This window comes from Elephas maximus, chromosome 11 (genome assembly GCF_024166365.1).
Source record: "Elephas maximus indicus isolate mEleMax1 chromosome 11, mEleMax1 primary haplotype, whole genome shotgun sequence".
In the NCBI taxonomy this organism is placed as follows: Eukaryota; Metazoa; Chordata; class Mammalia; order Proboscidea; family Elephantidae; genus Elephas; species Elephas maximus.
The window spans coordinates 99,472,603-99,498,140 of NC_064829.1; the positions used below are offsets into that span (position 1 = coordinate 99,472,603).

General features: G+C 52.5%; 1 protein-coding gene across 2 annotated transcripts; it reads left to right on the forward strand.

Moving 5' to 3' along the window:
- The first annotated feature begins 612 nt into the window (after nt 1–612).
- PPFIA3 (PTPRF interacting protein alpha 3) lies at nt 613–25,301 on the forward strand. Of its 2 annotated transcripts, XM_049901224.1 has the most exons (30): nt 613–758; nt 4,944–5,198; nt 5,467–5,568; nt 5,938–6,102; nt 6,503–6,577; nt 7,200–7,274; nt 7,698–7,919; nt 12,585–12,731; nt 12,821–12,955; nt 13,142–13,225; nt 13,384–13,515; nt 13,954–14,016; nt 14,166–14,245; nt 14,555–14,699; nt 15,257–15,444; nt 16,472–16,694; nt 17,383–17,546; nt 17,659–17,786; nt 18,511–18,604; nt 18,891–18,972; nt 19,727–19,927; nt 21,531–21,593; nt 21,757–21,783; nt 23,034–23,209; nt 23,630–23,727; nt 23,949–24,124; nt 24,211–24,279; nt 24,472–24,643; nt 25,056–25,127; nt 25,213–25,301. In XM_049901224.1, the coding sequence occupies exons 2-29, from the start codon at nt 4,959–4,961 to the stop codon at nt 25,112–25,114; spliced, it is 3,585 nt and encodes a 1,194-aa protein (XP_049757181.1). In that variant the 5' UTR covers nt 613–758; nt 4,944–4,958; the 3' UTR covers nt 25,115–25,127; nt 25,213–25,301. The 2 variants fall into 2 exon arrangements, with proteins under 2 accessions (XP_049757181.1, XP_049757182.1); XM_049901225.1 differs by lacking the exon at nt 21,757–21,783.
- Nucleotides 25,302–25,538: the final 237 nt, after the last annotated feature.

The following is a 25,538-nucleotide window of genomic DNA, read 5'->3' on the forward strand; positions in this document are numbered from 1 at the left end:
ACCTTCTACCCCGAGCACGTCTCCCCAGAGGCCGTCTCCGCCTGAAAATCCAGCCTTTATCCCCACCCCGCCGCCCTCCCAGCCCTCGTGTCCCGTGCGGCGAGAAGGCCGCTACGCGCCCCCGCCGGGATCTGGGGTCGCGACTAGCGTTCCACGCCGCGCTCACTCGCTCCAGGTGACATCATCCCCCTGCCGGGCTCCGCCTCCCGCCCCAGGCGCCGTTTGCCGCGTGCCTATTGGCTAATGTGCCTTCAGCCCGGCCTCCCGCTCTCCGCCCGCGAGACCCCTCCCGGCCCGTGCGGAGGCGGGGTCTAGTCGCCGGCCGGCGCCGACGCAGCCTCTCATTGGCCATTCAACGCGGTCTGTCAATCTCCTGTTAAAGGGGCCACGACCGTCCGAGAGCTGTTGGGGGGGGTGGGGGAGAGAGGAGGAATTTTTCTTGGGGGGGGGAAGGTGGGATTTGGGGGCGCCGGTGTGCACCCCTGGATCTGGCGGCTGCGGCCTTGCGGGGGGAGGCTGAGCGGTGACAAGGGGAAGGGGCTGTTTTGGGGGTCCGAGGACTGTGAGACCGTGCGGGGGAGGGGGATCCCCAGCGCCCAAGCCCGAGCCAGAGACGCGGAGCCGGCGCGAGTGGCTGAGACAGGGCTCCGGAGCCACAGATCCGGGCCCCGGCCGCCGCCAGGGGCCCCGCCCGGTGCCCCCACCCCACCCCACGTCCCTCCTGCAGCCCAGCTCCGCCCGCAGCCGCCGCGGACCAGGTAGGTAAACGCCCGGCCTGCCTGGCAGCGCCCACCCCGGGGACCCCTCGCCGAGCCTCCCCCGCCTCTCAGATTCTGGATTCCCTTCCTCATTCCCGGGGACCCAGAGCCCAGATTGCACAGCCCACCCCAGGGACCCAGGCGTGCCGCTCCCGGAGTCCAGAGTCCCCACCGAACCCTAGAAGCCCAGGCGTACTGCCTCCGTGAGCCTCCTTCAGGGCCCAGGAGCCTGGCTCTCCCGCTCCAGCCCTGGGGACCCCTCTGACCCTGGCTCCTCTTCCTCGGCCCAGGGCCAGGGGCTCCAGCCCCGCGGCGCTGCTGAGTGGGCTCCTCCAGCTACGGCTGGCTGCCCCCCGTCGCGCCCTTAGCGATTCCGGTCTGCCCGTCCCCAGTCCTCCTGGCTTGGGCAGCCGGCCGCATCCCTCCGCCCAGGCCGGCTTGGCGGCCGCCCTGGACGCAGGCTTGCTCTGGAGCTGTCCATGGTCGGGCACTTGGCAGCCTCGCCTCCCCCACCGCCGGCCGCCGCCGCTGCCGCCGCCGCCTGGGAGGGGGCGCGGGCGGTGCGGGGATCCCCCCGCCGCGCCGTTGACCCGGGAATACCCGGGCCCTCCCCGACCCAAGCTCCCGGGCCTCAGGCTTCTGCTAGCCGAGCTCTCAGACCCAGTCCTCAGCAACTCAGTCGCTCCCCGAGGAGCCAGGGCTTCCAAATGTCCCTGCCCTGTCCACCTGAGGGACCCTGGCATTCGGGGCTCCAGCTCCCTCCCCACTCTGGGAGCCCTGTTGGTTCTCACCCTGTCTGGCTTAAGGACCCAGCTACCAGCGCTCACCTCCTCAGCACCTAGGAATCCTTTCCCAGCTTTGCCGCCTCTGGAGACCCAGTTCAATAGCCCCTGTGCTCCTCAGACAAAAACACCCAGCCGCCCTGCACCCCACCATCTGCCCCTTAGGGACCTAAGCACCATGAGTCTCTCCCTTTCAGAAACCGGGAATACAATTCTTCTGCCTCTACCCAACCTCCCCCTTGGAGACCTAGGTACCTTGTCCTCAGTCCTACATCCCCTCAGGGACCCACGAGTTTAGACCCCAGCCTCTGTACAGCCTTTATCGAGGTCATCTGTCCCAGCTCTCCCTTCCAAAAAGACTCGGGCTTCTAAGCCCTCAGACCCCCACCCTCCATCCTTTGCCCTTACAAGGATTCGGGAGTCCAGGTCTCAACTTCCACCTGGGTACCTCATTCCTCAGCTCTCTCTCTTAGGGACCCAGGTGCGCACAGCCCACAACCCCCTATCAACTTCACATCTCCTGTGGCCTTGATAGATGCCCTCCCACCTTCTCCTTCCCATATCATCTCAGGTGCTGGGCTCACTGGGACTTTCTTCTCTCTCTCCTCTGAAACCTAGCTTCTTGAGATGTTTCCAGCATCCCATATCATGATGTCCCATCCTCCAACTACAGTCTGTCTGGCCTATAAGCCAAACATACAGCCCTTCCTCCATGTGTGTTCTGTGGCCAAGGCTCATTAGGTGATCTATAGAACCTACCCCCTTTCACATTTGATAACACATGTGCTCTTACAATGCCCCATATTCTAGATTCCCTTTAAATCTTAGAACACACTCAGTTAACATCTCTGTTCCATTCTCATCCAAGGCATGTTCTAAGTTCTAGACCAGATACTATATTCTAGGTCTTTTCCAAGGTGCTTTCAAATACCCAGATAATACCCACATGCCAAATTCTGATCTCACATATCCTCAGGCATGTTCTAAATTTCTAGAATCCTGTTCTTGCTTATTCTCAGCTAAGTTTTCATCTCAGATATCCTTAAGGTTCCAGCCACATCTTTGGCTTTGTTCTAGGCTCCATTATCTTCCTAGGAGCATTCTAAGTTCTAGAATGTGTGTGTTCCAATTATCTCTAGCCATTCACCAAATCATGTTATCAATGCTAGAAAGCACTTTGCTATTTTAGGTTCCATCCAGTTCCACAACCTTAAATCTGGAAGACTCCCACTGAAGTGTTTTACATTATACCTTTTTTGCTTCAGATTCTAGGTTCTATTACCTATATACTTACCTATATCATTCCTGCCTTCTCTGTTCATCTTTTTCCTAGTATGGCCTTAGTCTAGACCTTGTCCTCTGGTGGATTGTGGATTTTCTCCTCCATCTGCCACTCTGGAGTTCTAAGCATGTTCTAGGCTCTCTTCTGGGATCTTCAGCCTAGAAATATTCTGGAACACTGCCCCCCCTTTGTTGATCCTTATCCCAGAAAATTCTTAACTTTCAGCATGCATCCTTCTGCATTTTTCTCCAGGTACTCCTAAATTTCAGGCAAGGTCCTTGCTACTTTCTAGGCTTTTCTTTGCCCCCAGGGCATGCTCTGAATTCTAGAGCATGTCTTCTGTTTTCTGGGTTCTAGCATTTTCCAGACACATGATAAAATCAAGAATGTTTCCTCTTCTATATTTTGTGTTATACTGCAGCCCCCTGGTGGGTTCTGAGTTCCAGAGTATGTCTTCTGGTTGAGTTTGGTGTGTATTGCATAAAATTTCTTTTTAGGTAGCATCATGCTCCCCTCCATGTTTGGGGTTCTGTGGTAACCCTGGGTTCTAGAATATGCCCCTCTACTTGCCCTTATATGTGGATCTCCCCCCAGGCATGTTGTAAATGTGGAATTATATGTCCTTTCTGCACTTTGTACCCTCATTCCAGTGGCTTTCTAGATTCTACACTCAGCCTTGCTGTGTTTTGTTTTCTTCTTAGTGAATTTGAAGTTCTAGAGCAGCCTCCCTAAAACATTCTGTGTTGCCTCTTCTGAGTAGGTTCTGGATTTTAGGTACCCTGTTGGTTTTTGCCCAGGGCTGGCCTCTTTTAAACATTTTTCTGATTCTTGGCCTCTGAATGCTGGGAGTTCAGGTGTCTAGATTCCCAGACATATTGCTTGAAGGACCCCAAAGGTCTGTCACCCAGCCCCCTCCTCTCCTTAAAGGAGTCCAAGGTCCCAGTCCCAGGCTGTTGGATACAGTCTGCGTATTGGGCGGGGTTGGGAATTATCCACTTTCAGAACAGGTTATGCTGTTGCCCTCAGGGGGAGAGGGAAGGGAGGGAGTAGAGTGAAAGTCTCTTCTGCTTTTGGCAGGGCCAGCCAGACCCAGCCAGACCCGTCTGACCTGATGTCTCTGGAGGGAGTGGCTCAGGGGGCCTCTCTTCATCTCTGACCCACCCCTAGCTTCAGTGACCCAAGTCTCACCCTCCTGCCCCAGAAATCCTGTCCCTTCCACTTCTCTCTCTCAGTTACAGCCCCAAGAGGGCTGGGGAGAGGAATGGATCTGCACTCCTGGGTTCTGGGGGAAGAAGGTCCAACAACTGGGATTTCTGGATTTAAGGGAGGAGACAGCTGAAGGCCCAAACTCTGGGTCCTGGAGGAAGAGCGGGCTGGAGTCTGTGACTCCTGGGATTGAGGAAGAAGGGGGTGGAGACTCAGACCCCTGATAGGAAGGCTGTCTCTTGGACTCCTGAGTCCTGAGCTTGGACTTCTGAGTCCTGAGGAATGAGGGACCTCTTTCAGCACCCCTTACGCTTTTTTTTTTTTTTTTTTTTTAACAAGCAGAGTGGGTTTTTAGATCCTTCCCAGCCCAAGTCTAGATATCTGGGGAATTGAAGGCAGCAGGAATTGGGGTGGATAGTAATTCAGAACCATCCCTGTGACATACACATAATCATGTGTTAGTGACTTAATTCTGTGACCACTCTCCCCAACCCTGTGGTCTCCTGAGGGCATGGTTTCTAAGAGTTCTGGCGTGGGCCTCAGTTTCCCTATCTCAGCAGACTCAGAATAGGTGGAGACTGGGTTTTCCACACTTCCTCAAGCAATGGGATACCTGAGAGTGCTATACCTGAGTGAGCCAAGCTCCGTTTTGCTCCCTGTGCCTGATGGAGTCCGACCTCAGTTTCCCCAAATGCTCTGACCCAGTGAGCCAGGCCTGTTTTCCCGAGAGCAATGAGTTTCAGTTTCTCCCGTACCATGATCAGAACGCACGGGCCTCAGTTTCTTCTTCTGTGCAATGTTGGGTTGCCCTGCCTCAGTGTGCCCCACAGAGTATCCGAGTGGCCGTGCCTCAGTTTCTCTGCCTGTGCCTCGACGAGGCCATCTTCAGTTCCTTGCCCCCTCCCCCGCCCGCAGGCCCGCACCGCCGCCATGATGTGCGAGGTGATGCCCACCATCAGCGAGGATGGCCGGCGGGGCTCGGCGCTGGGCCCGGACGAGGCAGGCGGCGAGCTGGAGCGCCTCATGGTCACGATGCTCACGGAGCGCGAGCGGCTGCTGGAGACGTTGCGCGAAGCACAGGACGGGCTGGCGACGGCTCAGCTACGGCTGCGCGAGCTAGGCCACGAGAAGGACTCGCTGCAGCGCCAGCTCAGCATCGCGCTGCCCCAGGTCTGGGCGGGACCGGGGGCGGGCCCGAGGGAGGCGGGGTCTCGACCAGAGAAGGAGCTGAGGGAGCCGTCCGGAAGGGGTGGGGCTTGGCGCCCGAAGGGGCGGAGTCTGGAGGAGGCTCGCCTTGATGGGCGGGACCGGAGCGGCAAGACAAGGAGGCAGGGCTAAGCAGGGAGGGGCGGGGCCTGCAGACCCCGAATCCTATAGAATGTTGGAGACCGGGAAAGGGTTGATCTGACTCTCCCGACCCCGCTCACTTAACCAACAGGAGTTTGCGGCCCTGACGAAGGAACTGAACTTATGTCGGGAGCAGCTGCTGGAGCGGGAGGAGGAGATTGCAGAACTGAAGGCAGAGCGGAACAACACGCGGGTGAGTGGTGTTGGGGGGGCCTAAATGGAATGAGCGGAGCCACAGGATAATGCCGCCTGACTCATCTTTTTTCCCCATTTCCCCTTCTTGTCTTCTCTTCCCTGCTGCCATGGTCTACTCCTCTGGTCCCTCACCTTCCTTCATGCCCTCTCCACCTCTTCATAATCTTCTTCTTTTCCTCTACCACTCCTACCTGGACCCTGCCCCTACCTCTCCTATCCCTCCCTCTTTTCCTGACCTGCCTCTTTACCCCTTTCCTGGGGTCCACCTCTTTATCCATGTATCCACTCCACCTCTCTGAAATACTCTTTCTTGACCCTGCTTCTTCTCCCTCTTTTTTTTTTTTGGACTGATGCCCTATCCTTGTAGCTCCTCCTGGAACACCTGGAGTGCCTGGTGTCAAGGCATGAGAGATCACTGCGCATGACTGTGGTGAAGCGCCAGGCCCAGTCCCCAGGCGGAGTCTCTTCCGAGGTGGAGGTGCTCAAGGCTCTGAAATCCCTCTTCGAGCACCACAAGGCTCTGGATGAGAAGGTGTGAGAATTGAAATGGAGGGATTGCAGAACGGAAACCTGTGGTTGGCTAGGGCTGTCCTAAATGGCAGGGATTCTGGCTGTGATTGGTTGGGGCTGTCCTGAAGAGTGAGATTCTATCTGTGGCTGGAGCTGTCCAGGGTGGGATAAAGTTGACTGTGATTGACTGACTGGGACAGGCCACTCCTTCTGGGACCTGACTGGTTGATAATAGAAAGAACTGGTGGGACTATCAGTGGGTAGGACTACCTGGGTAGCTGGTTGGGTTTGCGCAAGCATGAAGGACAGAGAAATTCTAACCCTGCCCAATCAGGTACGTCCCAGTGGTGTTCTGGGTCAGGGTCAACTGTTCTAGGTTGGATCTTGTGTCCACCTTGCTCTTGTCCTGCTCCCATCCCCAGGTTCGGGAGCGACTGAGGATGGCGTTGGAGCGGGTGGCAGTGCTAGAGGAGGAGCTGGAACTGAGCAATCAAGAGGTGGGGGTGTGGCCAAAAGGAGGGTTGAGCCAATGGGGAGGGACTAAGGAGGTACCAATGGGGCAAGGCCCAGGAGACAGCCAGGAGAATGGAGTGGTGGGGGTGGGGAGGCTGACTGGTGGGGCTTATGAGAGAATTACCTGCCGCAGGCCTAGGGCAAAGAACCAATGGGATTGTACTATGGAGAAAGCCAGTGAGATTCCAAAGAAAAAAGTCAGTGGGTAGGGTAAGGGGAGAACCTCCCAGTGAGAGTGAGACTAGGGAAGACTAGTGGGCTAAGGGAAGAATCAATGGGTTGGACTAAGGAGGGAATGGTTGGTTGGGGAAAGGCAGGGCTGAAGAGGAAACCTCCACAAGAGAAGTTAAGGTAAGGTTAAGGGAAGAGTTGGCTAAGGATAGACTATCTCTAGAAGAGATAATGAGGACACAGCTAAGGAGAAAAGTGGGTGGGTTTAAGCGTAGAGCATGGGGTGGGGTCAGGGATGGCCCCAGCAGGACTAGAAGCAGTTCAGATGGAGGCACCTATGACCTGCCCTTAGAAGGCCAGTGCCAATGGGAAGTAGAGCTTAGGGTTCCTGGAGCCTGTCTGCCCTGACTCCCCTCCCCCCCTTCACTTTCCCAGACTTTGAACCTTCGAGAGCAGATGTCTAGGCGCCGCTCAGGGCTGGAGGAGCCAGGCAAGGATGGAGATGGGCAGGTGAGAGGTGGAAGGCCTTCCCTTCCTCTGGCAGCTTCCTGCTTTTTATCGATCCCCATCTCTGTGACCTCCATTCAACCCCCTGACTTTGTGGTGGTCCTTTTAAAGTTCAGTATGACCCTCACTGACTCTCAGACATCTGAACCATCAAAACTCTTACCGACCTTTGACTTCTGATTCACGTCACCTAGCTGCTATGGTCTTTGTTGGCCTCTGTGGACTCTGATCTACAGGACCCTTGTTGTTAGTTGACATCCAGTTGATTTTGACACATGGCAACCCCAAGTGTGCAAAGTAGAACCATTCTTACAGATCTTTTTATCTCTACTGCCCCCTGCTGATCCACTTTCTCCTTGCATTCCCTCTATGTCTGTCTACCCCACTCTGGGTCCTGCCCCTTTCTACTTCACTTCCCCACCCCAGACCCTTGCCAATGGCCTGGGTCCTGGCGGGGACTCAAACCGGCGCACAACAGAGTTGGAGGAGGCCCTGGAGCGGCAGCGAGCTGAGGTGTGCCAACTGCGAGAGCGCCTGGCGGTGTTGTGCCGCCAAATGAGCCAGCTGGAGGAGGAGCTGGGCACCGCCCACCGCGAGCTGGGTAAGGCCGAGGAAGCTAACACCAAGCTGCAGCGCGACCTCAAGGAGGTGAGGCCGGAGCCCCTGGTGGGCTGCCCTCTGTCTCTCCCCTGAGTCCTAACCCTCTCTCTTTGCCCAAAGTCACAGAGCTCATGAAAGATGGAACTGGATTTAGTCCACAGCTTTGTGTTGGGCTCTCCTCCCCTCTGAGCCTCAGTTGCCTCACCTGTAAAATGGGATTCATGACCCTTGTCAGAGGGTTGATGTTTGGCACATGTAGACTATGAATTGGAATCGACTCAATAGCAACAGGTTTGTTTGTTTGTTTTTTGGTTAGGCGCACAGTAACCAGCCCATAGTTATTATGTGATCATTGGGGAATTCTCTTGCACCTCTAAGTAGAATTCCTTTGTCTGCATTTTACTCCTTCCTGGCTTGGGACCCTTGATCTTAACTCCCATGCCCCAGGCGCTGCTGGGAAATGTAGGGCCTAGATTCTTGAGGTCTGTGGATGAGAAAGAGGAGTGAGCATTATATTTCTCATCACCTACCAGGGCTTTCACCTTGGATTTTAAGCCTGACTTTCCTGTGGGGTATTAGGAAGTGTGGTCCTGTGACACGGGCTCCCAAACAGGACTCCATCTCCCAATAGAGCCTGAAGCCCCTCCTCTGGAATTCTAAGGTGTTGCCTCCCAGAAGGAAGGGAACTTTCTTTCCCATAAGACCCTAGGACACTTGCTCCATGATTCTATGCATGGGCTGCACTAGAAGTTGCTGGGAAATATGAGGTTTGGATTTTTTAATTTTTTATTGTGCTTTAAGTGAAAGTTTACAAATAAGTCAGCCTCTCATACAAAAATTTATATGCACCTTGCTATATACACCTAGCTGCTCTGGCCTTAATGAGACAGCACTCTCCTCTCCACCCTGTATTTCCCATGTCCATTCAGCCAGCTTCTGTCCCCCTCTGCCTTCTCATCTCTGCTCCAGACGGGAGCTGCCCACATAGTCTCGTGTGTCTACTTGAGCCAAGAAGCTCACTCCTCACTGGTATCATTTTCTGTCTTATAGTCCAGTCCAATCCCTGTCTAAAGAGTTGACTTTGGGAATGGTTCCAGTCTTGGGCTAACAGAAGGCCTGGAGACCATGACCTCCGGGGTTCCTCTAATCTCGGTCAGAGCATTAAATCTGGTCTTTTTATGAGAATTTGAGGCCTGTATCTCACTGCTATCCTGCTCCCTCAAGGGTTCTCTGTTGTGTTCCCTGTCAAGATTGTCATAGGTTGTAGCTGGGTACCATCTAGTTCTTCTGGTCTCAGGCTGATGTAGTCTCTGATTTATGTGGCCCTTTCTGTCTCTTGGGCTCATAATTACCTTGTGCCTTTGGTGTTCTTTATTCTTCTTTGCTCCAGGTGGGTTGAGACAAATTGATGCACCTTAGATGGCCACTTGCTAGCGTTTAAGACCCCAGACGCCACTCTCCAAAGTGGGATGCAGAATGTTTTCTTAATAGATTTTATTATGCCAATTTACCTAGATGTCCCATGAAACCATGGTCTCCAGACCCCTGCCCCTGCTACTCTGGCCTTCGAAGTGTTTGGTTGTATTCAGGAGACTTCTTTGCTTTTGGTTTAGTCCAGCTGTGCTGACCTCTCCTGTATTGTGAGTTGCCTTTCCCTTCACCTAAAACAGTTCTTGTCTACTATCTAATTAGCGAATATCGCTCTCCCTCCCTCTCCACCCTCATAACCATCAAAGAATATTTTCTTCTCTGTTTAAACTATTTCTTGAGTTCTTACAATAGTGGTCTCATGCCATATTTATCCTTTTGCAACTGACTAATTTCACTTAGCATAATGCCTTCCAGATTCCTCCATGTTATGAAATGTTTCACAGATTCATCATTGTTCTTTATGAATGCATGATGCATGGTATTCCATTGTGTGTCTGTACTATAATTGATTTATCCATTCATCCACTGATGGGCACCTTGGTTGCTTCCATCTTTTTGCCATTGTAAACAGTGCTGCAATGAACATGGGTTGTATATATCTGTTTGTGCAAAGGCTCTAATTTCTCTAAGATATATTCCAAGGAGTGGGATTGCTGGATCGTATGGTAGTTCTATTTCTAGCTTTTTAAGGAAGTGCCAAATCGATTTCCAAAGTGGTTGTACCATTTCACTTTCTCACCAGCAGTGTATAAATGTTCCAGTCTCTCCACAACTTCTCCGACGTTTATTATTTTGTGTTTTTTGGATTAATGCCAGTCTTGTTGGAGCGAGATGTAATCTCATTGCAATTTTGATTTCCATTTCTCTGATGACTAATGATCATGAGCCTGGATTCTATATATATATATTTTTATTGTTGTTGAAAATGTAAATAGAAAACATACACCAATTCAATAGTTTCTACAAGTGCAATTCAGTGACATTGATTACATTCTTTGAGTTGTGCAATGGTTCTCACCCTCCTTTTCTGAATTGTTCCTCTCAGGTTAACATAAATTCACTGCCCTGTAAGCTCCTATTTAATCTTTTCAGTTGGTGTTGTCAGTTTGATTCCATATAGATAGTTCTTTAAAAGATTACAGTGCTCAAGGCAGACATTCTTAACTAATTAAGCTGAACTGTTGTTTGGTTTCAAGAAGTCTTTAGGGGATATTTTTGGTTTAAGTTTTAAAGATTATCTCAGGACGACAGTTTCAGGATTCATCCAGAAGGAAGAAGTCCAAGCTACACTCAAGGCATTGGTGATTACCAAGGCTGCAGGAATTGACGGACTACCAATTGAGGTGTTTCAACAAATGGATGCAGCACTGGAAATGCTCACTTGTCTATGCCAAGAAATTTGGAAGACAGCTACCGGGCCAATCGACTGGAAGAGATCCATATTCGTGCCTATTCCAGAGAAAGGTGATCCAACAGACCGAGGAAATTATTGAACAATATCATTAATATCACACGTAAGTAAAATTTTGCTGAAGATCATTAAAAAATTGTTGTAGCTGTACATCAATGGGAAATTGCCAAAAATTCAAGCCAGTTTTGGAAAAAGGATATGTTACTGGGGATATCATTGCTGATATCAGATGGATCTTGGCTGAAAGGAGAAAATACTAGAATAATGTTTATCTGTGTTTTATTGACTATGCAAAGGCATTTGACTATGTGGATCACAACAAATTATGGATAACATTGCGAAGAATGGGAATTCCAGAACACTTAATTGTGCTCACACAGAACATGTACATAGTACAAGAGGTAATCATTTGAAAAGAACAAGGGGATACTGTATGGTTTTAAATCAGGAAAGGTGTGTGGCAGGGTTGTATCCTTTCACCATACTTATTCGATCTGTATGCTGAGCAAATAATCCGAGAAGCTGGACTACATGAAGAAGAACGGGGCATCAGGGTTGGAGGAAGACTTATAACAACCTGCAATATGCACATGACACATCCTTGCTTGCTGAAAGCTAAGAGGACTTGAAGCACTTACTGATGAAGATCAAAGACCACAGCCTTCAGTGTGGATTACACCTCAACATAAAGAAAACAAAAATCCCCCAAACTGGACCAATAAGCAACATCGTGATAAACAGAGAAAAGATTGAAGTTGTCAAGGATTTGACTTGACTTGGATCCACAACCAACGCCCATGGAAGCAGGAGTCAAGAAATCAAAGGATGTAGTGCATTGAGCAAATCTGCTGCAAAAGACCTCTTTAAAGTGTTAAAAAGCAAAAATGTCACTTTGAGGACTAAGTTGTGTCTGACCCAAGCCATGGTGTTTTCAATTTCCTCATATGCATGCAAAAGCTGGACAATGAACAAGGAAGACCAAAGAATTGAAGCCTTTGAATTACAGTGTTGTCGAAGAATATTGAGGACATCATGGACTGCCAGAAGAATGAACAAATCTGTCTTGAAAGAAGTACAGTGCCAGAATATGCCTTAGAAGCAAGGATGGCAAGACTTTGTTTCATGAACTTTGGACATGTTATCAGGAGAGACCAGTCCCTGGAGAAGGACATCATGCTTGGTAAAGTAGAGGGTCAGTGAAAAAGAGGAAGACCCTCAATGAGATGGATTGACATAGTGGCTACAACAGTGGATTTAAACAGAGCAACGATTGTGAAGATGGTGGAGGACTGGGCATTGTTTCATTCTGTTGTACATAGGGTCTCTGTGAGTCAAAGCCGACTTGATGACACCTAACAACAACAATAATATCCAGCTTCAATGACTCCAAAAAGTCTGGATTTCATGAGAATTTGTAATTCTGTCCTGCATTTCCCCTTTTTTGATGAGGACTCTGCTATAGAATCTTTGATCAAATGGTTCAGTAGTGGTAGGTCACCATCCAGTTCTTGTCTTATGGCAAAGGAGGCAGCTGTTCATGGAAGCAATTAGCCATCCATTCCAGTTCCTCCTCCTATAAGGGCCCGATTTTTTTAGGAAGGTAAAGACATGTCCTATGTCATACAGGCTGTGGATACTGTGTCTAAGCTAGTACTGCCCTAGAACCATTTTAACTTGCAGCTGGCAGGAGGCCTAAGGTTAACTGGTCCCGGGAGTTTTTGTCAAGTGTGATGCCACCATTTTGCCACCCAGGCGGCAGGGGACTTCATTTCCTGGGATGCCCTGGGGTGTCTGGTCTGGGGTTTTAAGCCTAGACTACCCTAGGGGCTTCTGGGCGCTGTATTCCACAAGGCCCTTGTCCACCTCTGCAGGCGCTGGCGCAGCGCGAGGATATGGAGGAGCGGATCACGACGCTAGAGAAGCGCTACCTGAGTGCCCAGCGCGAGGCCACGTCTCTGCACGATGCTAACGACAAGCTGGAGAACGAACTGGCCAGCAAGGAGTCGTTGTACCGGCAGGTGGGGGCCCGGCTGGGAAGGGCTGGTGGAGGCAGGGCTGTAGCCTGGGTGACATAGTCCCGCCCCTTCTTCACTTCTCGGCTCCCCAGAGTGAAGAGAAGAGCCGTCAGCTTGCCGAGTGGCTGGATGACGCCAAGCAGAAGTTGCAGCAGACGCTTCAGAAGGCGGAGACCTTGCCGGAGATAGAGGCGCAGCTGGCCCAGCGCGTGGCGGCGCTCAACAAGGTGAGGGATGGCCGCCGATCCGGGATGAAGTAGGGCCTGAACCGCAGGTGCAGGCTTGGAGTCCCGCAGGGGAGGAGCCTGGAGTTCTGAGAGGTGGGGCCCGGCACCCCGCCTCAGGACGCGGGGCCTGGACCCGGCCTGGGCTCCGGTGGGGCAAAGCCAGATGCCATCGGTTTCACCCACTAGGCCGAGGAACGTCACGGGAATTTTGAGGAGCGGCTTCGGCAGCTGGAGGCCCAGTTGGAGGAGAAGAACCAGGAGCTGCAACGGGTGAGGGGGCGTGGGCAGAGCTCCGCGGGGGTGGGGCTCTGAGATTCGGGTGGAGCTTAGACGGGGGCGGGGCGGGGCTGGGGGTGGGGTCTTTGAGTATAGGCAGAGCTCTGGACCAGGTGCGCTTGAGCACCCATGTCCCGCTCTCCTTTGGGCAGGCGCGGCAGCGAGAGAAGATGAACGATGATCACAATAAGCGGCTGTCCGAGACAGTGGACAAGCTGCTGAGCGAATCCAATGAGCGCTTACAGCTCCACCTCAAGGAGCGCATGGGGGCGCTGGAGGAGAAGGTGCGCCCCATCCCAGGACTCCGAGAACCTCTTGAGGCCACAGACCTTTCACCTAGATCCATTGGGATCTCTCCAAACCCAGGAACCCCAAATTCTACAGACTTCTCTGCTCTCTTGCTCAGACCACTCTTTCAGTCCAAACGCCCAGGAGCTGAATTCCGGGGGACCTGTACCCTGAGTCCTTGGAGTTCCCCCAGAGCCTCCAACCTTCTGGACCCTCAAACCTTGAATCCTCTGAGAGATTATACAAGATGACAAATTCTGGGACTCCCTAGGAACTCATCTCCCCCAAGGCATCTTTAGCCCCAAAACTCCCTTCTCCAGCTGACCGTTCATGCCCATCCCATTTCCCCTGGGCTCACCTCTGGGCTGTGGAGGCTTCTTGCAGCCCTCAGGGGCTGTCGCCTTCAGGCTCCGCCCCCTCATGTTCCCCCACAGAACTCACTGAGTGAGGAGATTGCCAGCATGAAGAAGCTTCAGGATGAGCTGTTGCTTAATAAGGTCAGGGGTGACCGGAGGGGTGGGCCGTGGAGGGATAAGACCAGGGAAGTGCAGCAGCGATTGCCGAGGTCAGAGTCTAGTAGTCTGAGAGGGGCTGCTCCTCAGGGGTTGTGGACTCTGATGTGACACTCCCCTTCCCCCCACCCCAGGAGCAGCTCCTGGCAGAGATGGAGAGGATGCAGATGGAGATTGACCAGTTGAGAGGGAGGCCACCGTCCTCCTACTCCAGGTGACAGTATCCTTCCTGTCCCACCTCTGCCCATGGAACCCCCATGGCCAAGCTCATTCCTTCAGATCTCCAGGTTTCCCCTCCCTCATGCCTTGCCCTCCAGACACTTTTACTGGTTTTCGACCTCCATGCCTCCCTCTTATTCTGACCCCTGACTTCACGACCTGTGACCTCAGGCCCTTTTCTCTGACCCTTGACTTCAGTTCCCTCTCCCAGTTCTCTGACACCACACCAGGCCCTTCTCCATGATCACTGAGCTCTGCTTTTTCTTGACTCCTTTGTCCCTGACTGCCCTCTCCATGCCCACAGGTCTCTCCCTGGCAGTGCTCTGGAGCTCCGTTATTCCCAGGCACCCACATTACCATCCGGTGCCCACTTGGACCCCTATGGGGCTGGCAGTGGCCGGGCAGGCAAGAGGGGCCGCTGGTCAGGGGTTAAGGACGAGCCCTCCAAGGTCAGCAGCTGCCTCTGAGGATTGGACAGAGGAGGGCTTGGGTGGGAAATGGAGCCAAATAAGTGGAACTCTGGGAGGGGGCTGTGTTGAGAAGCAGGGTCTCCTGGACCCATCCTGTTTTCTCTCCTTCCCCCCAACTCCATCATCTGGATGTCTCTTCCTGGATGTCTCTGCATGTGGATGTCCTGTTACTTGGTAAGAACCTTAGAGGAGCAATGGAGCAGGGAGAGAGGTGGAGTCTGGGGGACAGTGGGTGGGTATAGAATTCCAGATTGCATGGGGGTGCCATAGGGAAGTGGGCTAGGTCAAGGGAAACGGCAGATGGAGTCACGGGGGTGGTCTGGGTTTGTAGAGAGTAAAGGGGGTCAAGAAAAGGGAACTATCAAGAGGGAAAGCTGGGCTGGGGAAAGTGGTGGCTTGGGCACATGGTGAGGACAGCCATGTCAAGGGCTATGGGCAGGGTCAGAGGAGGTGGGCAAGGTCAGGAGAGGTGAGCAAAGATCAGTGCCAACCTCAGCCCCTGCCCACATGGTGTCCCTCTGTCCTCACACAGACAGGAGTGGGAGCGGTCTGCCCCTACTGGGTCCCTGCCACCTCCATTTCCTGGGGAGTTGGATGGCTCAGACGAGGAGGAGGCAGAGGGGATGTTTGGGGCTGAGCTTCTGTCCCCCAGTGGGCAGGCTGATGTGCAGACATTGGCCATCATGCTTCAGGAGCAGCTGGAGGCCATCAACAAGGAGATCAAGTGAGTAGCTGGCCAGCTTTGCCCTGCCCTGCCCTGCCCTGCAGCTGACTCCACAGCCTCTCTGGCTCTGGAGACTGATCTCAAGCCTGAGCCCAGCCCCCTTACCACCATCCTCAAGGAATTCTCTAAGCCCAACACTTTCTCCAGTGTCTAGGAATCCCTCAGGATTCACCCAGAATTCTCCTATGTGCTATATCCCCCAGCCAGTATTCACGATTTCCCAGTATATCAAAGACTGCATCCCCAAATACCAAAAATCTCAACCCAATATATCAAGAATCATTCAATACACCATGGATTTTATGGCTCCTACAACCAGTACCCAGAATCTCCCAGTATAACAAGATCTCAACACAATAAGTTTCCCAACCCAAAATAACAAGAATCTTATCCCAACACATCAAGAACCTTAACTCTATATACCAATAATTTCTACCTAATGTAACAAGAATCCTTAATTCATTAAGAATTCCCAACTGATATAAAGTCTTCTCTTGAATCCCTCGCAATGGCCCAATTTAGCAATTCTCCTTTAATAACGCACTCTCCATGTGCACCCAACAAATATACCAATACAACCACTACCTTCCATTCAAACTCTGACTTGATACATCAACTCTCACGTACCGGATGACTCCATGACCTTCTCAGCTCATAGATCTCCAGAGCCTCTAATCTTATCCAATCTTAGACCTTGCTCTTACAGTCCTCCTTGGAACTCAATCTCTTACCCATTGTAATCCCTTTATGATTTTCCAGAACCACTTGAGTCTGGGAGAACCACCTAGAGCAGACCCTGATCACCTTGTTCCTAATCCCTCCATGACCTCTTGACCCTATTATGATCTTTTGACACGCTTGAGCCTGTGAAGCCATCATGAATCCACCAAGACCCTCTAACCTCATTGTGCCTTCCCCAGAATTCCCCTTGACTCACCAAGCCTTCCCAGCCCATTGTAATCCCAGACTCACTTTCCCATTGCCTGCCTCAGCCTTCTCATCCAGTCTCCCTTCTTTTCCTCCTCAGGCTAATCCAAGAGGAGAAGGAGACAACAGAACAGAGGGCAGAGGAGCTAGAGAGCCGAGTGTCCAGCTCTGGCTTGGACTCACTGGGCCGCTACCGAAGCAGCTGCTCATTACCCCCCTCCCTCACCACCTCTACCCTCGCCAGCCCCTCCCCTCCCAGCTCTGGTCATTCAACACCCCGTCTGGCACCCCCTAGCCCTGCCCGTGAGGGCACTGACAAGGCTGTGAGTGTTCTGAAGTCTCTCCAGTCTGGGGATGGGGAAGGTCAGAAACAGGGCTTCCCAACAAACAGCAATAATAACGCCTCACACCAGTCATTTTCAAAAGCATGTCTAGCTTTCCCTAAAGGTTCAACTCAAAAGGGAGGCCAAGCCACTGGGTTACATCCTTAAGGAATCCCGAACTTTCATATTAGTCAGATCTTGTCCACTTTAACCTGTTTTATGCACTAAGTTTCTGCATAGGATTTTTTTTTTTTAATGTTTCTAGGACTAAACATACATTTGAGAAATTTTTTTTTTTTTTTTTTTAAATTTGAGAGCTACCATTAAATCCTCAGAACTGACCTCTGAGGGACGCACAAGAGATATTAGCCCTATTTTATTGACTTAAATCCAGATTTTCTGCTTCCAGAATTTGTACCGTATTAGTTTTCCTTGAGGTCAAGCAGATCCCACTCCTGACACCAGAAGTTAAGATACTATAAATATAAGCTTGTCAAGCTCCAAGGGAACTGCACTCATTGCTTTCATATTTCTGTATCTCAAACCCCATTTGATCTAGGCTACCTTCAAAATGGTCTCCCAAACCAGCAGCATCTGAGACATACACCCTGAGTAGACATCCCAACTAGTGAGGAATTCCCAACATGACCCCTCCAACTCAAACCACCATCTCTGCCTCTGTCCTCAGAATCATGTCCCCAAGGAGGAAGCTGGGGCTCCACGAGGAGAGGGACCAGCCATCCCAGGAGACACCCCACCTCCCACTCCCCGCTCCGCTCGCCTTGAGAGAATGACCCAGGCCTTGGCACTACAGGCGGGGTCCCTGGAAGATGGGGGACCCTCACGGGGCAGGTCAGCAGGACAAGGAGTGGGGACAGGGAGGGGGCTGCTTGGGAGGATGAGACGGGTATAGACAAGGACTTGGGAGGATGGAATCTGCCCTCATACCATTCTTCTTATCCAGTGAGGGCACCCAGGATTCCTTGCACAAAGCCCCCAAAAAGAAGAGCATCAAATCATCCATAGGTCGTCTCTTTGGCAAGAAGGAAAAGGGCCGAATGGGACCCCCAGGCCGGGACAGCTCTTCCCTGGGTGAGGGCTCTGATTTCAATGCTCCCTCCCCCTTCTCCTTTTCTCTCTTTCTTTCTTCTTTATATATTTATTTACCTTCATTCATGTCTTCATTCATTTGGTAATTAATTCAGAATGTGGAAGGGACAGGACTTGGCAATGGTATAGGGGAGGAGTAGGAAAAAGGAAAAGGTCCTCTGGGGCCTGGATGGTGACTGGGTAAATCAAATGAATTTATTATTTCATTTAACTCTTTATAATAGTGGAGGGAAGAGCATTCTGAAGGTAAGACACCTCCTAGTGGTGTGCTGAAGGCTGCTTATACTGGCTCTTTCAGAACTGGTTGTTAGATTTTCAGGAATTTTGTGAGCTGGCTGACATCACACTGGTAGCTTGAAATTGGCCGTGGTGGGATTATTTACACCATGAAAACTGGCAAATGCTACAAATCAGGGAATATTTCTGCTCCTCCCCATCTCGCTGGTAGCCAGTTGTTAACATTTACTGGTATGCCACTGCCGTCTCCCCAAGGCCAGCCCTGGCAATACAGCCCTACTTTTGGGAGGTCTCCATTTCATTGTCTGGGGAGGTGACTCTGGTCACTGTCTGGCTTTATCACTCCTTTGACATGATTTACTACACCCTTGGGGTCTTTGCCTTCCTGAAATCCTCCTCATCACCTCCAGCATGAAAGATTCTGCTTCTTCCTTGAACTCTCCAAATTTTGGCCTCTCCTTACCTCCAGCTGGAACACCCTCAGACGAGACACTGGCCACTGACCCTCTGGGGCTAGCCAAGCTGACAGGCCCAGGAGACAAGGACCGGAGAAACAAGAGGAAGTGAGTGTGTGTGTATGTGTGTTTGTGAGTGTGTTCATGTGTGTGTATGTTTGTGTGTATGTGTATGTGGACATAAGTGATAATAAAACGTTGGGTGGGTATGTCTAAAGTCTTGAACTTGCTTGCCTGGGAACCTGGGAACTTCTAGAATTTTTCTTCTTCTTTTTTTTTTAATTCTATGTTTTTTACATCGGTAAAAATGATGGGCATGGGGAAGGGGGGTGTCCAAGAGGGCTAGCGGTCTCCACCCCTGACAGATCTTCCCCTCCTCCTTCCCTACCTCCAGGCATGAACTCCTGGAAGAGGCCTGCCGTCAGGGCCTGCCCTTTGCTGCCTGGGACGGGCCCACTGTAGTCTCCTGGCTGGAGGTACTGGGACCCAGAAATGCCCTCTTGATCCCCAAGCCTTCTGACAGTCCCACCTATAGGGGGTGCCCTGGTCAACCCAGCACCATCTTCCTAGCCCAGAGGTGGGGCGGGGAGAGGGGGGTAGGACATGGGAGGGGTCAGACTTCCTATTGATCTAACTAGTTTCTTTCTCCTGCTCCCCCTGTCTCCCATGCCCACACTCATCCCCTGCTCCTCTGGCTATGCCCACCTTGGTCCCTGTTCTCCTGTTCCCTCTCTCTGTGTCTTTGTGTATCCTCATGTCTCACTCTCTCGGGGAGATTCTCTGTCTCTGTTTTTCTGCACGTCTCCCCATCTCTGTGTCTTTGTCTTTCCTCAAATCTCTGGTCTTCCTTTCCATGTCTCTCTCCCCATGTCTTTTACTCCTTTCTCTCCCCCATCACTGTCTCTCTTCTCTGTGTGTCTCTCTCTGCCCCTCCCTTTTCTGTCTTTCCCCATCCCTCTCTTTTCCCTCTGTCTCTGGCGTTCTTCTCTATCTCTATCTGTCTTGTTGTGCTTCTAACTCTCCCACGTCTCTTTGTCTTGCCCTATTTCTGCTTCTTCTTGTTGCTAACTTTGCCACGTCTCCCTTTTTCTCCCCTGCCTCTCCCCATCTCTCTGTCCCATCCCTCCGCCTCTTCTGTCCCCACCCTGTCTCTGTCTCCCCCTCCTGTCTCTGCCTATCTGTCTCTCTCTGCCTCTCTGTCGATCTCTCTCTCTGCTCCCTGTGGTCCAGCTGTGGGTAGGCATGCCTGCGTGGTATGTGGCTGCCTGCCGTGCTAACGTCAAGAGTGGTGCCATCATGGCCAACTTGTCGGACACGGAGATCCAACGCGAGATCGGCATTAGCAACCCGCTGCACAGGCTCAAGCTGCGCCTGGCCATCCAGGAGATGGTCTCCCTGACCTCGCCCTCTGCTCCCGCCTCCTCCCGCACGGTGAGCACCTAGTGGCGAATCCCAGCCTTCGCTGTTTAGGCCTCTCCTTTCATCTTCTGACTGGCCAGTCCTGGGCTTGTTCAGTTCAGCCCTGTCCCATCAGTCCTACTTTCCATCAGCTCTCACCTAGATTACTGCTGGGGCCTCCCCTCAGCTCTCCCTGCCTCTCCTCTACCCTCAGTCCCCAGTCTATGCTCCACACAGCAGCCCCTGGTTGCAAAAATCACTCTGGCTCACTGCTGTGTCCCATCTCAGAGTAAAAACCAGTTCCTTTAACGCATCACCTTTTGCACCTCGCCTCCAGGCCTCCGCACTTGCTGTTCCCTTTGTTTGAGACACTCCTCTCCCTGTTTTCCCAGTGGCTGGCTCCTTCTAATCACCAGCTCCAAGAGGCCTTCACTAACTCATCAGCTAATCATCCCCTTCCCTCCCCCTTCCTCCAGCACACCTTCCTAATTTTTTTCCATAGCATTTGGTTCTTCTTTTTATTATTTTATTATTTTGTTCCAACTCTTGATAAAGATATAATTCAAACCTACAGAAAATTATGTGTAAAAACAAAAGAAACTAGTTGCCATCAGTCAATTCCAACTCATGGCCTCCCCATGTGTTGCAGAGTAGAACTGTGCTCCATAGGGTTTTCAATGGCTGATTTTTTGGAGGTAGATCACCATGCCTTTCTTCTGAGGCACCTCTGGGTGGACTCGAACTTCCAATCTTATGGTGAGCTGCCTAGTGAGTTAACTGTTTGCTCTATCCAGAGACTCCTAAATTATGTGTACCCATCACCTGACTCAGCATTTGTTAATCCTTTGCCATACTTGCTGTTTATGCGTGTGTCTGAGGGGCCTTGAAAACCCTATGGAGCAGTTCTACTCTGTAACACATGGATGGGGTCGCTATGAGTCAAAATTGACTAATGGCAACTGGTTTGGTTTTGTTTTTGGTGTGTATCTGAAGCACTTGAAAGTAATTTATAGACATCATGACAGGTTAGCCTCCAAAATTATCCCACAGCAGGCATCTGCTAAAAATAACATTCTCCTACATAGCCAGCATGCCATCATCACACCTAAGAGTATAAACGTTATTGTTAACTTCATCTGCTACTCAGTCTATATTCACATTTCTCTAAATTCAAACCTGAATTTGTCCAAGCCCGTGCTCCTGTGTGCCTGGTATACCAAAACAAAACAAACAAACATGTTGCCGTGGAGTGGATTCCGACTCACAGTGACCCTATAGGACAGAGTAGAACTGCCCCATGGGGTTTCCAAGGAGCGGCTGGTGGATTCGAACTGCAGACCTTTTGGTTAGCAGCCAAACGCTTAACCACTGTACCACCAGGCTCTGCCTGGTACACACCAGAACCGGCGCTGTCGAGTCGATTCCGACTCATATCGACCCTGTTCGACACAGTAGGTGCTAAATACATGATTATTCCTTTTCTTTTTGTCACTGGTGAGCAGTGACCGCCGTTTCTGAGTCAGAGAGCAGACAGGATGACTGTTCGTGGCCTGGGATCTCCAGGGGCATGACCTCTCTCCCCTTTCCTGATCTGGGAACCCCTCTTCCACCCTCAGTAACATCCCCTGCCCCTCAGTCCACAGGAAACGTGTGGATGACGCACGAGGAGATGGAGTCGCTCACCGCCACGACCAAGCCTGTGAGTGCCCCCTACCGGCTACCTTGGGGTGGCACTAACCCTCCCTGGGGGTGGGGGGCGGAGACCGAGTCTTTAGCTGTCTGTCCGTCCGTCTGTCCCCCCCACCCTCCTCTACCTGCCCCGTAACCCACCCTTCTCTCCCCTCTTCCCACTAACGGGTCAGGAGACCAAGGAGATCAGCTGGGAGCAGGTAGGGGGCGCGGGGCGGGGCGTGGGCGCATGAACAGGTTGTGCACGTTGCATGGACGCCCCTCCTTCTCCGAGCCCCGCCCCTACCCTCACCAGAACAGTCTATCATCGCTGCTGGGGGCTGCGGCTCTGCTCTGGACTGTTTCCTTGCAGCTTTGTGGCTGCGCGCGCGCGCGCGTGTGTGTGTGTGTGTGTGTTAGTGTAAGGCTGGACTGTTCCATCGTTAGCGTAGTGCACGAACCATTCCTTATCTTGGGAGGCGGGGTTCTAGGTGCTGTTCCACTTCTGTCACTAGAGGGAGACGCTGAGCAATCGATTTTCTTTATGGTTGAGGGGAAGTGGGTCTCTGTTCCAAAGTCCAGGGCAAAGGGAGTTGCGTACTTCAGGCTGAGAAGTTGGGGAGGAGAAGCCACACTTTGTTCTGATGAAGGCGGAGGCATGAACTCACCTTAGCCGGAGGAACTGTGTTGGACTGTGGCCTTTGTTTTGAGCCAGAGGGAGGAGTGGATTATCTCCTTATCCTAAATGGAGTGAAGGGCTTTGGATTCCAGAATATTGTCCTGGGCCGGATATAGCATTAAACTAGTATTTTGGGGACATTGCAGATAAGGGACTGATCACTTAACCTGTGTTGTGTGGAGTTAAGTTGCAAGAATCCATTGTCCTGACGCGGGGGAGTAGCGATGTTGGACTGACCGGTCATTCTGAGTTGGGACAGTGCTAGACCAGAGTTGCTCAAACTTTAATGTACAGTTCAGGTCACCTGGAGATCTTTTGGAAATGCAGATTTTGATTCAGTAGTTCTGGAATGAGGCCTGAGAGTCTGCAACTTCAGCAAGTTTACAAAACCAAAATCCTTGTTGCCATCGAGTCTGTCCGACTCATAGAGACCTAGGACAGAGTAGAACTTCCCCCTGCGGTTTCCAAGGAGTGGTTGGTGGATTTGAACTGCTGAGCTTTTGACTAGCAGTCGAGCTTTTAACCACGGTGCCACCAGGGCTCCAAGTTCACAGGCGATGCTGAAATGTGGATCCAAAGACCACGCTTTCAGTAGTTAAAATTGGCTGTCATTATGAAGGGCTAGGGGACAACTTTGGATTGGTCCATTGTCCTAAGCAGAGATTGGTTATGGGTCTGCTATGGGGTGGGGAAAGAGCCTTGAATTGAGGGTGGTTGGACTGTACCCCTTTCATGCACACATGGGAAGGAGTTAGAGGGCCTGATTCTTTCCCCACCTGCCCATGGCCCCAGATCCTGGCATATGGCGACATGAACCACGAGTGGGTGGGGAACGACTGGCTGCCCAGCCTGGGGCTGCCCCAGTACCGCAGCTACTTCATGGAGTCGCTGGTGGATGCCCGCATGCTAGATCATCTGAATAAGAAGGAGCTCCGGGGCCAACTCAAGATGGTGGACAGCTTCCACAGGTGGGGGCTGTCTGGCCAATGGGACTAGCTCAGGGGGAAGCCCCGACCCTAGAGAGTCTTTGGCCAATGGATCTGACGGATGGGAAATTCCTTGGATTATTTTTGGGCCTTTTAGCCTGGGTTCTCAGGATATCTTGCCTCCTGTGCCCCTAGCACCAATAAAGATGATGCATTAGGAAAATTCACATTTGGACAGAGCTTGGCTAATTGACCCCAGACCCCCTCCAGGTTAGCCAATAGGAACAGCCTGTTGGAAATGCCCCACCTCCTGGGAGGGTCAACAGTCAATAGAACTGACCCAATGGAAGAAGCCCCCAACCTCTCCCAGAAGACCACAGCCAATGGGTGAGGGCCCAATAGGAGAGACAGCCAGTGGGGTTGTGAAGGCTTCTCTGTGACTCCACTTCCCCTGCTGCTCAGGGTGAGTCTGCATTATGGGATCATGTGCCTGAAACGGCTCAACTATGACCGGAAGGACCTGGAGCGGAGGCGGGAGGAGAGTCAGACTCAGATTCGAGGTAAGTAGAAGAGTGTAAGTCCTACTGGGAGCCTGGAGGAAGGGTTTGGGAAGGGTTTTGAGGAGAGGTATGTTCGGGGTGGGGAAGGAGGCCGGGGAAGGGACCCACTACAAATGAAGGGTGGGGCCAGCAGAGGGGGCGTGGCTAGGAAAGCGGAGACAGGGCTCGAGGTACCGCCTGGGTACGGGAGGGGCGTGGCTGAGGGTCCATTCCCTTCCCAGACGTGATGGTGTGGTCCAACGAGCGGGTCATGGGTTGGGTGTCCGGGCTGGGCCTGAAGGAATTCGCCACAAACCTCACGGAGAGCGGGGTGCACGGGGCGCTGCTGGCCCTGGACGAGACTTTCGACTACTCCGACCTGGCCTTGCTCCTACAAATCCCTACGCAGAATGCTCAGGTGAGCTGCCGCTAGGCCCGGGGCATGCTGGGCATCCCCGTCTTGCAGACTGCACGCTCCAACCCTACTGTCATCTACCCCTCCAGGCCCGGCAGCTCCTGGAGAAAGAATTCAGCAACCTCATCTCCTTGGGCACAGACAGGCGGCTGGACGAGGTGGGCATTGTCGCGGCTCAGGAGGCTTCGCAGGAAGTTAAGTGGGATTTGATTGGCCAAGTCATGTTTGGAGGCGGGGCCAGGAAGGGCAGTATACAGGAGAGGGGCGTGACTAAGAGAGGCAAGACCAGGAAGGGGCGGAGCAAGAACTAGGTCCAGTTCCTTCACCAGCTGCCCGAACCCTTTACCTAGGACAGCTCCAAGTCCTTCAGCCGCTCCCCATCTTGGCGGAAGATGTTCCGAGAGAAGGACCTCCGAGGCGTAACCCCCGACTCAGCTGAGATGTTGCCCCCCAACTTCCGTTCAGCCGCAGCAGGGGCCCTGGGCTCGCCAGGGCTCCCTCTTCGCAAGTTGCAGCCAGAAGGTGGGGGGGGGGGCGGAATTCCCAAATGAGACAGTCCCTCTACCCCTTCCCTCCCCCAGGCTGGGAAACGGATCAATCCTACATTTCAGAAGCCTCCCTCTCCGGGTTCTGAAACGGCCTAGTCCTGCTCCCCTACCCATGACAAATGGACCGCTCCAGTATTCAAGACTCCCCACACCCCTTCCCAGGGTGGGAAATGAGCTCGCCCAGTGCAACCTGGGTACCTTGGAGGAATTCATGGCTGCGGGGGTTGGAGGGAAACCGGCGTGGAGCTGGTGGTCGTGGACTACCCATTGTTAGGGAAATCCAAGGGGTGACTCCTAGGGTGGAGGCAAGAACTTGGAAGAGAAACCCCGGGGAGGGTCTGGGGGGAAGGTGTTCCAGGCTGAACCGCTGTTCGCTCTCCCTCCAGGCCAGACCTCTGGGAGTTCTCGGGCAGACGGCGTCTCGGTCCGGACCTATTCCTGCTAGTGTAGGCCTCCAGGTGAGGACTACTGGGCAGCTTTGGGGGTGCGGGGCGGCACAATCGGGATCTTCACTGTTCCATGCACTGCTCGGCATCAATGCAGGTGACCTCACTCGGATGGAAGAACCTTCCACTGGCTGGGGTGTCCCCTCCGGCCCTGAGTATGGTCTCGCCTGGGAGAGCGGGCGGGGGAGCGCGCGCCGCGGACTGGACCATCTGTACAAACGAGCGGGGGATGCGCTTCCTCGCCTCACAAATGGACTGGGACTGGACCAAACTACATGAACATGACTGAGGGGGAGAAGGAAGAAGGCAGGAAGAAATCCCGCCGCACACTTCCGCCTCCCTTTTCTCTACTTTGTAATTTATTGATCATTTCCAATGGGAGACTGATGCCCTTTCCCCGCGGGAAGGGGACGGGGCTTCCCT